The sequence below is a fragment of the Hippocampus guttulatus genome, chromosome 15, assembly GCF_054856545.1.
Source record: "Hippocampus guttulatus isolate MCC_2025c chromosome 15, RoL_Hgut_1.0, whole genome shotgun sequence".
Taxonomy (NCBI): Eukaryota; Metazoa; Chordata; class Actinopteri; order Syngnathiformes; family Syngnathidae; genus Hippocampus; species Hippocampus guttulatus.
The window spans coordinates 16,196,172-16,213,208 of record NC_141275.1 but is presented as its reverse complement, the minus strand read 5'-3'; the positions used below and the strand labels follow the sequence as shown (position 1 = coordinate 16,213,208).

The window sequence follows — 17,037 nt, the reverse complement described above, 5'->3', positions numbered from 1 at the left end:
GTTGGAAGAGGGAGGGTGTGCCTGCCCCCTCCCGCGCAAGCATCGGAAGCACACGGAGGGCCTCCTCGGCTGCCTATTGGCCAAGCACAGATGTCACTCAGAAGCAGGAGGCTCGATCGAGCCCTTCTCAAAGACAACGTTTCGCTCATCACCGTCAATAAAAATGGAATCGATCATTTTTAAAAATGTATATCTTGAAGAGGACTGGAACATTTTTTTCCATTCTTGAAAAAAAGTACATGACAATGTCAGTGCAGAGAGCAAAATATTTCTTCATGTATCATAAAGAGTACAATCAGGTACAGCTGTACAATAGGCGCAAAAGAAAGTACTGTACTTACAACTCCTCATCCCGCTTGGAAGATGCGGCGAACAGAAACGGAAGGTGGTCTCGCTGAGCAACACCGCCACCGACTGGTAGCGTGTTGTATGACATGAATGCATGACTTTGGGGAAGGTGCACCCAGAAAAGCTAGGTGGCGCTCAGGTTATCACATGTGAGCTAATGGACACGAGCAAAGCATCGTCGATAGTTTGAATCCATTTATTTATATCCACTCAAACAACTCCACATCTTTTTTTTTTTTTAGCTTGCCTTCGACCCGCATCCTGTTTCTTCAAGAAGAATCCATCCCATCTGACCAATGAAACCAACTTGGCACTTAAAATAAGGGCAGCTGTCCAATGGAAAGCCGTCGGCGCATTTGACATCGTAGGGATCCTGCCTCCCGTGTGGATTTTGGCCTTTTTTTACTGCCACTTCTCCCGAGGCCCCAAAAACTGTACATGACTTCAGATCCAAACACCGAAAGATTACCAAGGTTACCAGTGGGGCAGAACCGCATGAACTGACAACTGCACTGGCAGTACTTCGGCCTTCTAGTAGGACAACGACGTTTTATGAGTGAGCATTTTGGGGGCCGTTAGTAGGCTACTAATGTGTGACACATACCTACGAGTGGGACCTTGTGGTGTTACTAGTGTAGCACAGTCAGATTTAACTGTGTAGCAGGCCAAAAGTAAGCGAGTTGTTTTTCTTGGGCGCAGGACAAAGAAGTGCATGAGCCTTGCGGTCGATATGGAGGATATGGAATAAACCATGCTCAAAGGCAGTCAGCGGGCCAGTTCCATCTTTTCAGAAGAGGCGGCGCCCCCCTGTGGAGGCAGGTACAAATGGGGGGGGGGGGGGGGGACCCGCCTTCTGTTGTCTTGCAATTTGGTCTTTAAGGTTGCGCCAGTGTCTTCAGCGACTGGCTAGCGGCTCTTGCTGGGCTGGTGCAGCTTCCAGGCTCCCGTCAGGTAGCGCAGGCGGATAAAGATCAGGTCTCGACCCATCTGGAGCCAGCTCCAGAACGGAACCAGCTTGGAGCCTGAGGATGCGCACAAACATGCTTAATTCTGGCCGCCAGCCCCTTTCCCAGCGGCCTTGGAAGGCAAATTTCACCCAGTCTAGCCGTTATCCGTCAGAGGTAGCCGGTACGGAACTGGGGAGGGGGGGGGTTCAAGTCCACCAGAATTACACAAACGTGGAAAGGTTCACACGCTTAACATGTACCTTTGACTCAGAAGCACTTGCTGCCATCCTCGGCGTTGCAGCGCATCCAATGACATGAGTGCGCAAACTTGCGATGGCTGTGTGAAAGGGGCTATGGAGGTCACCTAGCGCCGCAGGAGTTTTTCCATTTTCCTTTTCACACTTTTGATGCGCTTGACTTTCATGCAACAGGAGGTAAAAGAAAACAAGAAAGAGACTTGTCACGTTACCATCTATCTCAGTCCAGTTGACGGCCACTTCTGCGATGGGGATGTTGAAGCACTGCGCGATGTACAAGAGCTCCACGTCAAAAGCCCTGCGAAGAACGCGTCCAAACTTTACACGAATCATAGTTGACAGTTTTGAAAAATATATTTAAGTCATAGGAAACATCTGTTTTAGGTAAAAAAAAAAAAAGTTTTTGGAGATGAACGTTTGGGACCGCTACGCTAATGCCGGTGATTGTGTGGAACACGGCGATTACGGTGGGGGTTTGCGCCGCCGTCCTCACCAGCGCTCCACGTGCAGCGAGGAGAAGGTGCGCAGCGCCGCCTCGCGGGTGAAAAGCTTGAAGCCGCACTGCGTGTCGCGGATGCCGCGCACGCAAAGGAACCAAACCAGGAAGTGGAAACCGTGCATCAGGAAGTTGCGGAACAGCGAGCGCTGAGGCGAGAATGCAAAAAAAAGGTTAAAAAGGAGTGGCGGTGGCGCTTGGGTGCGGCCTGCGCATGTGCTCGTGTTTACCTGAGTGACGGCGTCCTGCTGAAGGTGAGCTCGGGAACCGCACGAGATGGCCATGTTGTCCTGGAAACCACAAACGAGTCACAAAAGGGCGGCCATATTGCACAAAAGACAAAAAAGATCAGCCGGCTTCCCTCCCTCCTTCCTTTCCTTCATATTTGTACTCCCTCTGCCTTCCTCGGTTCCAACCTTCCTTTCATTATTTCTGGTTTCCTCTCTTCCTTCCTCCTCCTCCTGACCTTCCATCCATCCATGATTCCTCTTTTCCTTTTTACCTTCAGTACTTCCTTCCTACATCCCATATTGCCTTGTGTCGTTCTACCTTCCTCACCTTTCTTCCTTCAGCGTGTATTATGATTCGTACTAAACTTTTACCGGTTTGGGACCGAGGTCTCGAAGGCCCACTTCCACTTTTTCAACGTCGGCGAACTTGGTGGCTCCGTCGGCATCCGCCATGAGAACAAGGCGGCCCCTGGAGCTCAGCGTTCCCTTCCCGAAGACACAAACGAAACGCACGTCAGCATGTTAGCGTGTTTCCGTTGCGAGCGGGACGCTAACTGTCTTTCACCAAGCGCACTGCGCCGCCTTTTCCCCGGTTCTTCACCAACGTCAGAACTCGCACTTTCTCAGCGCCGTACTTCCTGGTGTACCGCAGGGCCACCTGGTAATTGAGCACAGTGTAAACGATGCATTATATTTCACGTCAGAAAAAAAAATGATCTCAAATTAATACATCCAGACAGTAAACGAGGATCTCACCTCTGTGGTTTTGTCTTTGCTGCCGTCATCCACCACAATAACCTCGTAGGTGAAAGTAGCTTGGCGTTTCTGTGAATGAAGAGTGCAAAAACGGTTCAACGCTGCCACACAAATAGCATTTGCACAAATAGCATGCAACCGTGCCGTATTACTCTTAGGCTTCATACTGACCCGCCTGCTCTCCAAATATTCCATAGCTTCATCCAACATGAGCGGCACTGAAACAACACACGCAAGATGAAAGGTAAATATATATATTTATATATACAAGTATCCTTGAAGTGGTGTGTGGAGTGTGAGTTGCTGTGAGCTGTGGTCTACAGCAGGTTGAGATTATTTTTTTTGCCCCAGTCAATAAATAAGATATCCTCTATTTGAATTAAATGACCGTCATATGTTTATTTTACAAAAAAAAAAAAAAGGGGAGGGCGGGGGTTGTTGGAGTAGTCACTCACTCCGCAGCTCCTCATTGTAGGCAGGCACCACCACGGAGAGTTCTATTGAGGGGGGGTCGTGCAGACTGGGGAACAGCTCCTCTGCACCGGTAGCGGTGACGAAGCGTTTCTCCTTGTTGTCCCGCGTCAGGTTGGCCACGCTGGCTGTGAGGCGCGCCACCATCACAAGCTGAGCACAACAAAAGAGTCATCAGGTTGTGAAAAGACAAATTAGACGGCGCTGCATCGGTTTGGATTTGAGGTTAGGGTTGTAGGGAAAATATCAAGTTCATGGCATGAATGACTAACACCTAGTCAAAAAAAAAAGCCACTTCTAACCGTTTTCCTCATTTGGTAGTCATGAAACCATGTTTTGGGTGAAACCGCCTCAATTTCCGCTGATTACTACAGTCGACCATTTTTTTATTGTTTATATGGTCCGAGGACAATGACCTCCTCGGGTCACGAAATGCTTGCAAACAGCTGGCGATATCTGGAGGTCTTCTCGGAAAAGGGGTGTCAGTCACGAAATTGTGATTGAGCATTCTGGGCCGTGTATAAGAATCACATCCTTCTTTCTGGCCAAGTATGTTTCAGAACGCACAAGGGAAAACAAGGTCTCCGGTAGTTTCAGCCACTGTATTGAATGTTATCATTTTCAAGCAGTTTTAGAATAAGCTATGCAGTAAGTTTAAAGGAATCAAAAGCTACGGTGTGTAAAATCAAAAATCCGAGCGGCACTTCCGTGCGTATACAGTACTACCTTGTGTACCCAGCGTTTTGTTCCACAGAGCTCCTACGAACCAGACCTGTCTGTCCACTTACCACAATTACAGCCGCAACCAGCAAGCCTACGAAAGCTTGAAGTATCTCACAGATGCAGTCCATTTTTGGGACAGGTGTGCTGAACGGAATCGGCTGTGAGCTCTCACGGCAAGCTTGCCGCGGAGCTAGTCAGCTTTCTTCCGCGCAGGTGACTATTTGTATTTTTCAAGTTTCAAGGGCACTTGACCAGCAAAAGGTTCGTCAATTCAACGAGGTCGGACTACAAGTTCATATTTGCACAAGTACGAGAGTCGTTCATTCCTTTCTGCTCGCTTCCAATCACAAGTGAACACAGCGGCAACCCGGTAGTGCGAGTTTCCGGATTGACACGTCATTGGTTGTGACGAGAAACGACAGGCGCAGTCACGCGTGTACTGACACCTGTTGGTCAGGAGGATTTCCGACAAGTATGTAAAACGGGGATGTAATAAAATATTACTTTCAACAATGGAGGATATTAATTACTGGATGGCTGTACGATTTGTCGTGGTTAGTTTAATGACTTTTTGTGAGTAGTAGCTTTACCTAAAGGGCCCTCCGCCGTCTTCCTAGATTAAAGTAAACGTAACGACAATATTAATAAATAATAATTACATAAAATAATAAAACAATATTTTAAAAAAATAAAATACGCATATTTACACAATTTTTTATAAAGCACTGACTGGGGCCAAAGGTAATACCGAAATTATACATGCAGACCTCTTTAGGTATTGTACATAGAAAATTTGGCATTTTCTTTTTCCTGCCGGCTTCCGTAGTTCAACCTCGATCCGCGTGGCTAAACAAAACACAATGGCTGCGGGATTCAAGTAAGAAAGCCCGCTCGCAAACTCACCATTTAATCGCCGTTATCGATAAAATGTATCCGTATTTATGTACTCATTTAGCGATTTCAAAATGAGGCTTTTATACACGTGAGCTCGTGTGCTTATTTGTACTTGTCAATGACCAAAACGTGGCGACTTGCTTCGAATCAATTCAATCCCAGTGCAATTGATTTCGTATTTGTTTTGGTTGTGTTCAGGACGGCTGAGCCTTTGGAGTACCACCGGAAATTTCTGGTGGGTGACGTTGCAGCTTTTGATGTAATAGTACACCACACTGACCAAGAACGTCACCTTGCACATTTTCGTGTTTCCAGAAAGAAAACTGTCGACCGGATGGACGCGAATTGCGCGAATTCCGAACCACGACGGTCAACATTGGTTAGTTACACTCTTTTACAGCCCTGACCAACAGGCCACGCCCCAGTCCTCTACCCGAGAGCTCCGATCCAGCCCGTTGTAGAGATTTCCCTCCTCACCAAGCTCTGAGAAGCCCGATAACGTTCCTGACGGTTTGAATCAAGTGCATCGGAAGAGGGATACGTCTCAAACAGGCCCGGATTTGGGCACCCCTGCCTGAAAACAACACGTTTCCTTTCAGACGTTCTCTTGCTCCTCACAAAGTTGCACAAAAGTGTAAAATTCCTGAGTTCATAGTGCAACTGTCCTCAGGGTCCATCAGTACAGCAGATGGCTCGGCGTTGGCGAAGTTGGGCAACACCACCGTCATCTGTGGGGTCAAAGCGGTAAATGAGTTTCAAGATGGAGAAGAAACATAAGCTCCTGGTGTGCATGAATCAATGCCGCCGGGCAAGTTGTGTTGCGACTTTAATTTTTTTGTATTCTCGTGCAGGAGCTTGCCAACCCGTCGGTGGAGGCAACTGGGAAAGGTTTCATCGGTGAGTTCTGGCTGATGAATTAAGAATTGGGGAATATATTTTTTGATAACTCGGCCCATTTCCAGTGCCCAACGTGGACCTGCCACCTCTGTGCTCCTCACAGTTCCGACCCGGACCGCCGGGGGAGCAGGCCCAGGCTGCCAGTCAGTTCATGGCCGACATCATTGAGAGGTTGCATGGCTTACAATCCTATTTATTTATTTTTAAAGTCGAGTTTTCTGATGTCTGATTTTATTGATTTATTTGTCACTGCAGCTCGGAAATGTTACGGATGGAGGATTTGTGTATTGAGCGAGGCAAGGTAAGAGACGCAATGTCATAAATTACTCTAAAAGCAAGTCGGAATAGAATAAGTTCAAATGGAACAGAAAGTATGTTTAATATTTTAGTTTTGGTTCGTTTCCAAGTGTGACATTCAAGTTCCAAGTTTGCGGGCGGTACACTAGAGGGCGCAGCCTGTTGACCGGTGTTCCTTCCGAGATGTGTCGCTATGACCACCGAGTCGGCATGCGTTACATTCAAATTGATCTTGAATCTCATTTTTAAATGTCGTACTACATTTGTCGGCAGGTGTTCTGTTCAAATTGGCGGGTGTTAACGTTGAAGTGGTTCCGTTGTTTCTGTAGCTGTGCTGGTCGTTGTACTGCGACCTGATATGTCTGGACTACGACGGCAACGTGTTGGACGCGTGCGCGCTGGCCATGCTGGCCGCTCTGAAGAACAGTGCGTATAACGCGTTCCGCCGGCTTCGGTTGCCGTTGACTCCTCATCTTCCATCTTCTTGGTCTTGGCCCACGCAGCCAGGCTCCCCAAGGTCCGCGTGAACGGCGACACCGGCGCACCGGAGGTGGACTTGAAAAAGCGACGCGGGTTGAAGATTCGCAAGCATCCCGTCGCCGCCTCCTTTTGCATCTTTGACGAGTGAGCGCAGACTTTTCTTTCCACCTAAATGGCGTCCCGATCGTTGGAAAAGCGCGACGTCCGTTTGGTGTCTCGCAGCTCCGTCCTCCTGGTTGACCCCGCGGCCGAAGAGGAGCAACTGGCCACCGCTCGCCTCACCGTGGTGACGGATGAGGAAGGACGCCTGTGCACCGTGCGCAAACCTGGTCAGGACCGCGGCTTCCGTCTTGCGATGCCTTCAGGGAAACTGGGAAATCCTAATTTTAGTCCCCAGTTTCACGGCGTTCTGTTAGTATCCATTACATAAAAGTGTGTCGGCGTTCAATTAAAGGTTCTTGTGCTTAAAGTACAGTCAACACCACTCCATTGCAGATTCCATTTCTTTCTTTTTTTTTTTTTAATGCGGGGAGAGGGGGGCGGGGTTACAATGTATAATTGTTTTGTTGTACCTCCTGTTTATTTTGTGTAGTGCCAAAGTCTCCAAAAGCATATTATCGTTTGAAAATCTGAAAGAAGAGCGCAAACAGGAAGTATTCCAAAGTCAGTCTTGATTCTTGAATCCTCTTCAATCCTGCTTTTTACGCAGAGACAAATCAGTGGCCGAAGGCTCATAATAATGTACAACTTTGGGCGGTATCCACGTTCGTTTGTTGGTGTTTGCATTCAAGTGGGAAACTGTTGCGTTGACATGGACTTGGCAGTTAGAAAATGTCATTTCTGATGTTTATTTGTCTTTTCTTTAGGTGGGACGCCTTTGTCTGGGGAGAGACTCCAAGAGTTGATCAGCCGAGCGACGGTGCGGCAGAAAGAAATCCACAAACTCATCGACAAAGTCATCAAAAGCATCGTATAAAAATATAGGGCAACCACTTATATATACATACATATATACATATATATGTGTATATATAAGTTGTATTTTCACTGTCAATATATATTCCTCTTTTTTTTTTCACAATAAAATGCTGACAAAAGTCATCTTTAAAAAGTATTTCATAAGTGTCTAGAAATGTGTCAACACTCACGGCTCCAAATCCAGCGCCGGCGTACAAAAGCGGTTCGAGAGGTAGACGGCGGCCCCCAGGGATCCGTTTGTTCTGCGGGTACATGTGCGGTGAGGAGTTCTCTTGGGACACGCCCCCAAAACCCACGGAGGAGAAATCTTCTTGAGTGGGGGGGGGGGGGGGGGGGGTCTTCGTGGAAGTATTCAGCTACAAGGACCCTTTTTCCATTTTGTGTGGCTGGGGTGTTAAAAAAAAAAAAAAACAACAACAACAAAGTTCCTTCCTTGCGGATCATTCGCGCCTCGGCGTGGCGGGGGGCAACGTTTCCGCCTGGCGAGGTTTGGGGAGGGCTTGCGGCGTGCTTCTCTTCCTCCTACTTCTTGCTTGATTGGCGGTATGCTGCGGTGCCCCCGCCCCCCCCTGTGGGGCCGCCGCCGCCGCCATAGCCATTTGCTGCTGCTGCTGCATTTGGTGCTGCAAGAATTGCAACTACATCAGGAAACACAAAAGAACAATGTCAGCGGCAGGAAGTGGGCGTGGTCATTATGATGGCGGCGGGATGATGTCACAAGCGCGTGGACAAACACCTTGAGCATTTATTCAAGATGTACTGCTACACTTTTTGTCCTCACCACCACTAAAACGACAATTTCGCCCACTTACCCCCCCGTTACTTGTGCCACTTTTGGCCTCCGAGTCCACAGTTAAAACACAACTTGGCCTAACTAGGAGCAGGGTTGGCTTGAAAAACACTGACATATCGATTCGCCCTCTCATAGCCCAATATTGATTCATAAAACCCCCAAAACGTCGTACTAATAGTGCAACGAATTGTCTTAGGAGTGAGGAAAAAGAGCGTACGAGCACACAGGTACATAAACGCTCAAACCGGCTTCCGCACAAGCGAGCATGTTAGTCGTGAAGCTCCGGCAAAGCACAAAATGGGGGACGTGGGACAAAAGGGCGGGAACTCGCAGAGGAATTTCCGACGTTTGGCAAAACCGTGACGCTAAGATCGGCATACGGCAAGGAATCCGTCAAACAGACCGAGGGAAAACCTTTGGTGTGTTGAAAAGAAAAGAAAAAGGACCAGCGATCAGTTCCATTCTTGACAACGTAACGTCCCACGTCGTGAATGCCACGGTCAATAAATTGGGGGAGAAGCGAACACGGGCGATCCCCGGCTCAAAACAAGATGGCGGTTGGGGAAATCAGAGTCGGGGGGGCAATCGCCAAATTTGGGCTTGAAGGTAAGGATGGACAAGACACGTTGCGAGAGCTCCGGAACGGAAAAAAAAGCTGTCGACGGTACGTTCAAGCGAAGGATTTGGAGAAAGGCGGTTTGGTAAAATCAACGACAAACAAAAACAAAGTAACAGCAAATAAGGCAAATCTTGACAGGCAATAATTGTCATCGTAATCATCCACTTTCCACGATCTATCCAACGGGTAGAAACAAAATCCGGTTGTTGTCGTACGGAGGCGGCGCGGATGACGGCGAGCCCGTTTTGAGCGTTTCTTTAAGACGACGATCATCCAAGGTAACCGTGACGACCGCAGCACCCATGCAGCCGATCGGACAACGCTTCTGCACCATGCTTGGCGTGGCAGCGGCCAATCGAAATGCTCGACATACAACACAGATGGAGTGACCGATGTGCTTCTCAAAGGGGGGGGGGGGGGGCTCATTCAAACATGATCCAATTTGATTTCATTTTTTTCTTTTCTTTTCCCTTTTTGGTGATTTCTTGAATGGCCCCTGGTGCACATGTGTGTGTGTATGTCCATGTCACAGTTACTTGGATCTGAGGCTGGTGCTGCTGTTGAAGCCTTGGAGAAGGCAGCGGGGGCCCAGACCCGTCCAGCCCACAGCCCAACTGGGACAGCACTAATGGTGGGGAAGGCGGGAGGAGGATAAAAGGAGGACGGAGGACGGGGGGGGGGGGGGGCAGGTATTCCCCCGGGAGGGAAAACATGAGAACGAAAAGGGTCAAACCAAAAAGGGAACATTGCGTGAGGAGATGCAACGGAAGGAGGTTGAGAAAAGGGGTGGGGCGGAAGGGGGGTGGGGGGATGTGATAAAACAAAGTCAACGCAGCAGAGGAGAAAGGAAAGTTGAGTACAACCGCCACGTTTTGGCTACAGAGTCGACTACAACGCGTGAGCTCACTTGTGGCACTCGCGACGCTTACATGGTGGAGGAAGGGAATGCGTGTGTTGAGTGTGGACATTTTTTTTGGGGGGAAGGGGGGTGGGGGGGGGGCTGTCGTACCTGCCGCCTGCGGAGACACGAAGCCGCCCACGCCTAAGTTGATGACGGCCGTTTGCTGGTTGCCTAAACTCGGGTCGGCGCCCTGGTCGCCCTGCAACACCACAAATGTTCATTTGGAGTTTAGCGGAGTTGGGGGGCCCCCCGCTGCAGCCAAGCGGTGAGCGTGGCCTACGATATATGGCGGGGGGCGGGGGGTCTGGCGGGAAGTTGCCGCAAACACACGCAAGAAGCATGCGGGAGGAAGATGGATTGGACTTTTTTCGAGGAGACCGAGGGCGGTCGCAGCTGCGTTGAGAGGACGGGGCGCAACGCGCCAACGACCGCCACGGCGCCGCAATGGGAGTCAGCCCGCAAATTGGAGTATCAATCCAGACCAAAGGCAGCCGCGTCGCATCCACGTGGAGAATGCCGAGCGCGGCACCGCAGATCAAGGAAGCGAAGGCACAATGAGCACGCGCGCGCACAAGAGAAAACCGCACATCTCGAAAGAGTGCGGAGAAGGCGGAGCGAAGCGACACGGCATCCGCAGTCCAAGCTTCGGGAAGCGAAGACGCACAAACGGGCTTTGCTAACGTTCAGCTGCGTGAGGTGAGAAAGGCGCGTGCGTTCTGATGTTTCGAGGCGACCGGGGGCGGGGGGGCGTCGCAGGCAAGTGGAGACTGCGTAGCGTCAGAGCACATCCGGACTCACCGTGTCCCCCTGCTGCTGAGGGCTGGAAGTGGCCGACTGGCTCTGCGGGGAGAACTGCGACAGCTGCTGCTGCTGCTGCACGGGGTTGAAGATGAGCGGCCCGGTCGGGATCTGGGCGTGTCAAACAGACGCGTGCCTTCACGACGCGGCGCGGACGCCGGAAAGACGAAAAGGTGACCGGCGGCGGTTACCTGCAGCAAGTTGAGCGGTCGCAGCCCCGCGCCGCTGTTCAGGCCGAAGTGACTCGCTGCCATTTGGGAAACAAACCGTGAGAAGCGTTGAACAGAAGGAGTCATTGGCGGGATCGTGAAACAACGTCGACGCGTCGGGAACGGACAATCACACATCCCGTTACGTTTGCCGCATTCGTTGAGATGCCCCGCCCCCTCAACTATTTCATCGAGATACAGTATAAACGTAAATAAACAAATCATCCATTTAACCTTTGTCGAATCATCATTAGAAGGGATGAGCGGGCGTTTACGGATCAAAAAAGTACGAGCGTCAGCGTTTCGGATGGGCGACTATTCATTCTTGAGCCGCAACTGTAATTGCCTCGGAGGGAATGGCGGTCGGCGGACGGCTGCCACTGACCGGTCTGCGCGGCGGGCTGCATGGGGGGCACGAGGCTTCCGGACGGCAGGATTCCGCTCAGGTTCAGTCCGGGACCGAGCATGGGGTTGGAGCCGCTCACCAGCGTCTGCGGGTTGCTTTTGCGACGACGTCACAAAAAAAAACGCTCGGCAAACGGCCTCAAGACTGCGCGGGGGGGGGGGAGCACGGCGCGGCCGGCACTCACCAGACGGAGCCGACCACGTTGATGAAGTTGAGGCCGGCCGGGTTGGCCACGACGGGCGAGGAGGCGCTGCCGGCGGCGGGCAGCGGGATGGTCATGACGGGCAGCGGTTGGCCGAGGGCCACCTGCTGCTGGGCGAACGGCGCCAGCAGGGCGGGGGGCTGGCTCGGGGCCTCCGTGGGCGTGGCCGTCCCCAGCGAGTCGGCGGCGTGCGGCGTCGAGCACGGCGTGTTGGTGGGGGTGCCCGACCCTGCGACAAAGGCAATTTCACCTTGGGGATGATACAAACGGACTGAGAAATCAGGAATGTGCTCAATTTCTCCATTGAAAGGAATCTGGTGAAAAACGGACGGGGGGGGGACGACGACCCGAATGAGACGTCCATTTTTGAAATGACACACGACTCGAAATGGATACGCACGGTTTCCCCCCTGGACTAGAGCGAGCGCCATCGTTGCGGGACTCGTACTCACTTTGCGTGGAGCTCATGGGCGAAAGCGAGGCGGGGGACAGCAGGCCCACCTGCCCCAGCTCCACCGAGTGCTTCCTGTTCAGAGGCGGGCCTTTGGCCGGGGGGGGCGGCGGCGGCGTAGGACACTTGAGAAGACCACTTGCGCTTTGGGAGCTGTATGGATTACCTACGGGCAGACGCGAGCCGACACTTTTGAGTGCGGAGCGGCGAGCCGACGGGAACCGTGCGAGCGCAAAGTCGGCGCCGCTGTCGGGGGGGGGGGGGGGGGGGGGGCATACCTGAGGAGCCGCTACCTGATCCCGGCGGCAGTTTGATGGGCTGCGGCCGGTGCTTCACTCCTTTGCCCAACACGGACGTTTGGGCCAGCGGAGAAAAGCCGTCACCCTGACGGCGACGACGACACGGCGCGCGACCATCACAACCCGCGCGCTGAGCATCTACTTCTAGTCATCGAGGAAAAAAAATTAATAAATGACGAGAGCGCCCCGTTTTCTTCCATTCCTTGCTCATGTACACGCCAGGTCCCTCGAAAGGGGGGGTGTCACGCGCAGCTTTTGAATTCAACTCTTGCCGAGTTCTTTTTGTCGTCGCCATTGGATTTGTCCAAGCAAAAGTCAAGAAACGAGGCCGATCTCGTCATTCCCCCCCCCCCCTCCCTCTGACTAGATGATGATGATAAAGGGCACCTCGTCCTTGTCGGGAGAAGGCGGCGCCGGCGCCAGGCTGCCTGAGTTGTGGGACATCTTGACCTGACACTTGACATCTCGCTCGTACACGCACTTGTACTGCGCCAGGAACCTGCCGCACACGCAAACACCGTCAACAGACATTAGCGATCGGCCCCAAAAAAGGTCCCGGTTCATGTCGGGCTCGCATTAGAGGTCCTGTCCGACCGGAACTTGGGAAAGCTCGCGCGAAGCTCCGGTCGAAAGCTAACACCGGTGGCAAAGTCGGAAGCTAACGTTGGAGGTGAAGCCGTTCTTTGCGCTAACGTTCGAGCTTATGCCGGAAACAAACTTCCGAAGCCAACATCGGCACTACCATCGGAAGCTAACTCGAGAAGCTCGCAATGAACTCTCTGCGGTCGACTTATTTCGGCAATCGCGTTCTAAAAATGTAGGCGGGGCGTCCGCTCGATCGCACATTACAACAACGCTTTGCCGCTAACTCCCGCGACCACGAGATCTTACTAGAATAGCTCAAATCCTCTCCGCTGCGCTCACTCACCGCTCAGCATCCATTTTCGATCCGATGAGGAAACTGGGGGGGAAGGGGGAAGGGGGAGGGGGATAAAATAGCAAGGTTATTAATTCAGCGGTTGCCGTTTACCGGCGCGCGCAAAGTCGGAGGTCTTACGGCGGATGCGTGAGCTTCAGGTCGGCGCCGTCCTGGTCGGCCTTGCCGTCTTTGGCGCAGAAGATCTTGCCGTACACCAGCGGGTCACCCAGCGACTGGATAATGGACACTTTGGTCCTCTGGGCTTGACCGCCCGCCTCGCACTCGAAGGTGTAGTCGTCCACAACCTCCTGCGCCGGGAAGAAACAAAGAGTTTGAACAACGTTCCGCGCCGATGTTTTACAACTTTGACGCGCGCGCTTTCGGGAGCAGGCCGCTGGAATCTCACGCTCCGAACTTCTCGGTGTGAGGCAGGCGCGACCGGCTGTCCCTAAATTCCTGGAATTTCGGACGCCAGACGATCAAACGCACGTACCTCGGCGGGCCAGATCACCGTATTGGGCTGAGAATCTTCCAACTGCAGCGATTTCTCCACCACGGCGTACTTTTCCACCTGCGAGCAAACGCGTCTCCATCACGCTCGTTTCCGCGTGAGGAACCCCCCCCCCCCCCCCCCCCGCGTCAGAGAGCTGCACTTACGTCGATTTCTTTGGGAACGCTCAGCTGGCAGCTGTTCTGTCTCCACATGTCCACGCACTGCGCGACAAAGAAAAACAAAACGGGGAAGCAAAACCGAACGCGAGCACACCTGCAGCGAGCAGCGAGCACACCTGCGACGATGAAAACCGGCCTTGGATGCGGATCCAGAGGCTATGACGGGATGGAAATTTCAATCCGGGGTAATTTGCTGGGGTCGAAAGACAAGGCGTGGCACTTTCTAGCGGTCCGGGAACCTTTGGGGCGGGGCGGGGTCTGCACTACGTTTGGTTTGCGTAACTACGAGTATCGAGAACCAAAAGACTGGGGAAGGGAGTCGTTAGCTTTGAGAAGCCCAGGACCAGTTTTTTCCCTCCGGGAACTGACCGTAACCACTTAGTTTTAGGGACTACGAGTACCAAGAACCAAAGGTTCTGGGGTGGTGCGTCCCACAACTCCATGAAGCTTTTGATAGGCAGAACTGAAGTCATCTAATTGGAACCGTCAAGCGATCGACACCTCAAACGTTCCCGGACGGGTAGGAAACGCCAACGGAAATGGCGGCGAGGGGGGCGCTCACGTTTCCGATCTTGGAGATCTTCAGGTCGATGACGGGCGCGGCTTTCCTCTCTTTCCTCTTCTGCAGGTAGTCGTAGAGGTGCAGCTGGCGCGGCGTGGGCAGCTGCGACAGCTCCTGCTGCCGGTTCAGCGCCGCCCGAGAGTGCCTCTTGAAACACCTTCAAGGCGCAAATTTAAAAAAATAAAAAAATAAATCAAGCGGAGCGAGACTCTCAAACGGTATCGGGAGGCGGAGGGGCTTCCGGTGCGGCGCTACCGTTTCATGGCGCGGGTGTTCATTTTTTGCTTGTTGTAGAGCAGCCGGTTGGCGGCGCAGGTGACGGAGATGGAGGGGTCCAGGCACAGAGGCTCGGCCGTGGCCAAGATCAGCTGGCTCTCCAGCTGCAACTTGTCGTCCTGGGGATGAGAGGTTGCCGTGGAAACCAGGCGCGTCTGTGTCTGCGCACGCCAAGATGTTAACGGCACCGCAAATCATCGGACAAACATCGCAGGGAGGCGGCAGAGATAGCGGCTAAGAAGGGAAGGGGTGCGGTGCCAATTTTCCATTTGGTTTGGGGGTCGGGGGGGGGGGGGGGGCATACCTGCGTCCACTTGTGGTGGTCACTGGTCATGGCGTGAACGTCGCAAACAAGAGTCTGCATGGTGGGCCTGAGCAGAACGTGCCTGCTCTGGTAGGAGGGAATCTTGGTGTTGGCGCACTGCCGGTAATCTCGCACCTCCACCAGGACGCAGCCGCAGTGGAAGATGTTCGCCTGGACAACGGGAAGTGACAATGTGGGAAGACGCCCACGAGAAGCTTTTGGCCACCCGCGCGCACACAGAATCCCGCGCGCACACCCACACACCTGTGACTTCTCCAGCAGGTCAACAAGAACAGGCGGCAGCTCCTCGGCATCCAGGTACTCCAACAGCTCCCCTTCTTCATACGGCAGTCGGATCGTTTCAGAATCTGCCCAACAGCAGGATGGGAGGGGGGAAAAAAATGTAAAAAAGAAGTCGGAACATCGGACCGACTTGACTGGGGCCCCGTCTGGGTCCCCCCCCCCCCCTCACCTGATCCATTCTTGCCCCTGAGCATGAGCGAGTAGCCGTCGTTGCCGGCGTACAAGTTGACCACCAGACACGGCGCCGACTCCTGAGACAGCAACTTGTCCAGCAGCTTCACGTTCCTCCTGAAATTCTGCCGCGCGCGCGCGTATGAGGTGCGAACTGGTCACCGTGACGAGTGCGTAGAAGCCCGCGAATTGGCTGGGGAGACCGACCTTCAGCTCCGGCTCCTTCTCACATTCTTCTATGTAGAGCTCGTACAGCTTCTGATACAAACTCTTCCTGCCGCCAGAGGAAAGACGCCTCCTGGTGGGGCGCTGGCGAGCACTTTCCACAATGTACTGAGCGACACGGTCGTGTGAAAAGGATTAGATTTATGAATTGAAAGAGTCCGCATGAACGCGCGTTAGGGAAAGGGTCAAGAAAAACAATGCTTACCTCAGCTCGATCTAATGCATATTCCAATACTTGTTGCTGGGGGGAGAGAGGGGGGGGGGGTGCATGATTCAGTGAATACATAAACAAGCAATGCCTGTGGACCTTTCGAGGTTTCATTTCATATACAAGGTATGGACTACTTTTATGACGATAGATTAGGATGAGGTTGAATTTACCATTGTGGTGAGCCGCCAGCGACAGGGTGACAGTAGACGTTGCTGCCTGCCCCCCGCCCCCTCCCACCCCCAGCTGCCCCTCACCGTCGCCCTCCTAAAGCGAGGATTCACGCCCTGCGTGGCAAGAAGACACATTTGGGAAACACGTTAAAGCAAACTGGAAGGCCAGCTGGGCCAGTGCCTCATAACCAACGAAGAAGAAAAGCGCTCGGCAAGCTCCGGTCACCAAAGTTGTGCGTTGCGTCCAAACATGCTTTTATTACACCTTCATAACGACAAAAAGCAATTGGTCGACAGCTTCAAGCTAAGGCATTTGAAGACATGGGACACGAGTGGCCATAGAGCGCCTCCGCGGATGCTCGACCCGCTGAAGGCGTGCGCGGCTAAAGTTAGCATGCTAACCCGCCGCTACGAGGGTGCAGAAGCTCGAGGGGGCTGTTTTTAATTTTAGTTTTTTTCTTTCCAATTCTCCGCGGCAGAAAACGACGCCCCTACCATGACACGCTTGGAGGGGAGGGTGTACTCGCCTTGCGGGTTGCATAGCGGCCAACAGCTCCTCCGACGCAGGATAACGAAAGCCGAGGGAAACATCGGAGTCTTCATTGAAAAAAAGTAGGAGCGGCCGCCATCTTCTTCCAGTGTGACAACAACAGCTCAACTTCCCGTTTGGGGCGCAGGTGGGCGGAGTTCACCGGCTGACGTAGTCCCCGAGCGGCACGTTGGACCGAGAATTCCCCCCGCGCCCTCCCGCCCCGTTCGGAAATTGAATGGA

At 52.7% G+C, this 17,037-nt stretch overlaps 3 protein-coding genes across 16 annotated transcripts; 1 reads left to right on the top strand and 2 right to left on the bottom strand.

Moving 5' to 3' along the window:
* Window positions 1-528: 528 nt before the first annotated feature.
* alg5 (ALG5 dolichyl-phosphate beta-glucosyltransferase) lies at window positions 529-4,602 on the bottom strand. 4 transcript variants are annotated; one of them, XM_086131349.1, is made up of 11 exons: window positions 4,294-4,602; window positions 3,490-3,658; window positions 3,206-3,252; window positions 3,035-3,103; window positions 2,844-2,936; window positions 2,651-2,764; window positions 2,279-2,338; window positions 2,046-2,197; window positions 1,765-1,850; window positions 1,556-1,659; window positions 529-1,370 (listed from the first exon to the last, which is right to left on the bottom strand). In XM_086131349.1, the coding sequence occupies exons 1-11, from the start codon at window positions 4,354-4,356 to the stop codon at window positions 1,320-1,322; spliced, it is 1,008 nt and encodes a 335-aa protein (XP_085987475.1). In that variant the 5' UTR covers window positions 4,357-4,602; the 3' UTR covers window positions 529-1,319. The 4 variants fall into 4 exon arrangements, with proteins under 4 accessions (XP_085987475.1, XP_085987473.1, XP_085987476.1 ...); XM_086131347.1 differs by having other exon boundaries at window positions 1,556-1,850; XM_086131350.1 differs by lacking the exon at window positions 1,556-1,659.
* A 433-nt stretch (window positions 4,603-5,035) lies between these two features.
* On the top strand, window positions 5,036-7,910 carry exosc8 (exosome component 8). Of its 2 annotated transcripts, none has more exons than XM_086130945.1 (11): window positions 5,036-5,105; window positions 5,321-5,357; window positions 5,438-5,501; window positions 5,793-5,866; window positions 5,974-6,019; window positions 6,085-6,190; window positions 6,275-6,320; window positions 6,646-6,742; window positions 6,820-6,940; window positions 7,019-7,125; window positions 7,663-7,910. In XM_086130945.1, exons 1-11 carry the CDS (start codon window positions 5,089-5,091, stop codon window positions 7,770-7,772), a joined length of 825 nt encoding a protein of 274 aa, XP_085987071.1. In that variant the 5' UTR covers window positions 5,036-5,088; the 3' UTR covers window positions 7,773-7,910. The 2 variants fall into 2 exon arrangements, with proteins under 2 accessions (XP_085987071.1, XP_085987072.1); XM_086130946.1 differs by having other exon boundaries at window positions 5,037-5,105; window positions 6,123-6,190.
* On the bottom strand, window positions 7,629-16,992 carry supt20h (SPT20 homolog, SAGA complex component). Of its 10 annotated transcripts, none has more exons than XM_086130937.1 (23): window positions 16,793-16,992; window positions 16,266-16,379; window positions 16,090-16,125; window positions 15,867-15,992; window positions 15,658-15,784; window positions 15,450-15,553; window positions 15,186-15,356; window positions 14,861-15,000; window positions 14,606-14,762; window positions 14,029-14,199; window positions 13,865-13,942; window positions 13,510-13,679; window positions 13,381-13,413; window positions 12,840-12,951; window positions 12,432-12,537; window positions 12,155-12,319; window positions 11,685-11,952; window positions 11,480-11,595; window positions 11,077-11,132; window positions 10,886-10,960; window positions 10,196-10,286; window positions 9,723-9,811; window positions 7,629-8,412 (listed from the first exon to the last, which is right to left on the bottom strand). In XM_086130937.1, the coding sequence occupies exons 2-23, from the start codon at window positions 16,266-16,268 to the stop codon at window positions 8,215-8,217; spliced, it is 2,592 nt and encodes an 863-aa protein (XP_085987063.1). In that variant the 5' UTR covers window positions 16,269-16,379; window positions 16,793-16,992; the 3' UTR covers window positions 7,629-8,214. The 10 variants fall into 10 exon arrangements, with proteins under 10 accessions (XP_085987063.1, XP_085987061.1, XP_085987062.1 ...); XM_086130935.1 differs by having other exon boundaries at window positions 10,886-10,996; window positions 16,793-16,990; XM_086130936.1 differs by having other exon boundaries at window positions 10,886-10,996; window positions 11,685-11,931; window positions 16,793-16,987.
* Window positions 16,993-17,037: the final 45 nt, after the last annotated feature.

What these genes read in the sequence shown, in the direction of transcription:
- alg5 (XM_086131347.1), bottom strand. Translation starts at nt 4,356, where the DNA reads ATGGACTGCATCTGTGAGATACTTCAAGCTTTCGTAGGCTTGCTGGTT. An exon ending in CTACAATGAGGAGCTGCGGA is followed by an intron (nt 3,253 to 3,489) that starts GTGAGTGACTAC and finishes GTGTTGTTTCAG; the next exon opens with TGCCGCTCATGTTGGATGAA. An exon ending in GAGACCTCGGTCCCAAACCG is followed by an intron (nt 2,339 to 2,650) that starts GTAAAAGTTTAG and finishes TGTGGTTTCCAG; the next exon opens with GACAACATGGCCATCTCGTG.
- exosc8 (XM_086130945.1), top strand. An exon ending in AGTACCACCGGAAATTTCTG is followed by an intron (nt 5,358 to 5,437) that starts GTGGGTGACGTT and finishes TCGTGTTTCCAG; the next exon opens with AAAGAAAACTGTCGACCGGA. An exon ending in GCTGGCCGCTCTGAAGAACA is followed by an intron (nt 6,743 to 6,819) that starts GTGCGTATAACG and finishes TGGCCCACGCAG; the next exon opens with CCAGGCTCCCCAAGGTCCGC.
- supt20h (XM_086130935.1), bottom strand. An exon ending in AGAAGGAGCCGGAGCTGAAG is followed by an intron (nt 15,785 to 15,866) that starts GTCGGTCTCCCC and finishes CGCGCGCGGCAG; the next exon opens with AATTTCAGGAGGAACGTGAA. An exon ending in CTTCTCCCGACAAGGACGAG is followed by an intron (nt 12,538 to 12,839) that starts GTGCCCTTTATC and finishes CGTCGCCGTCAG; the next exon opens with GGTGACGGCTTTTCTCCGCT.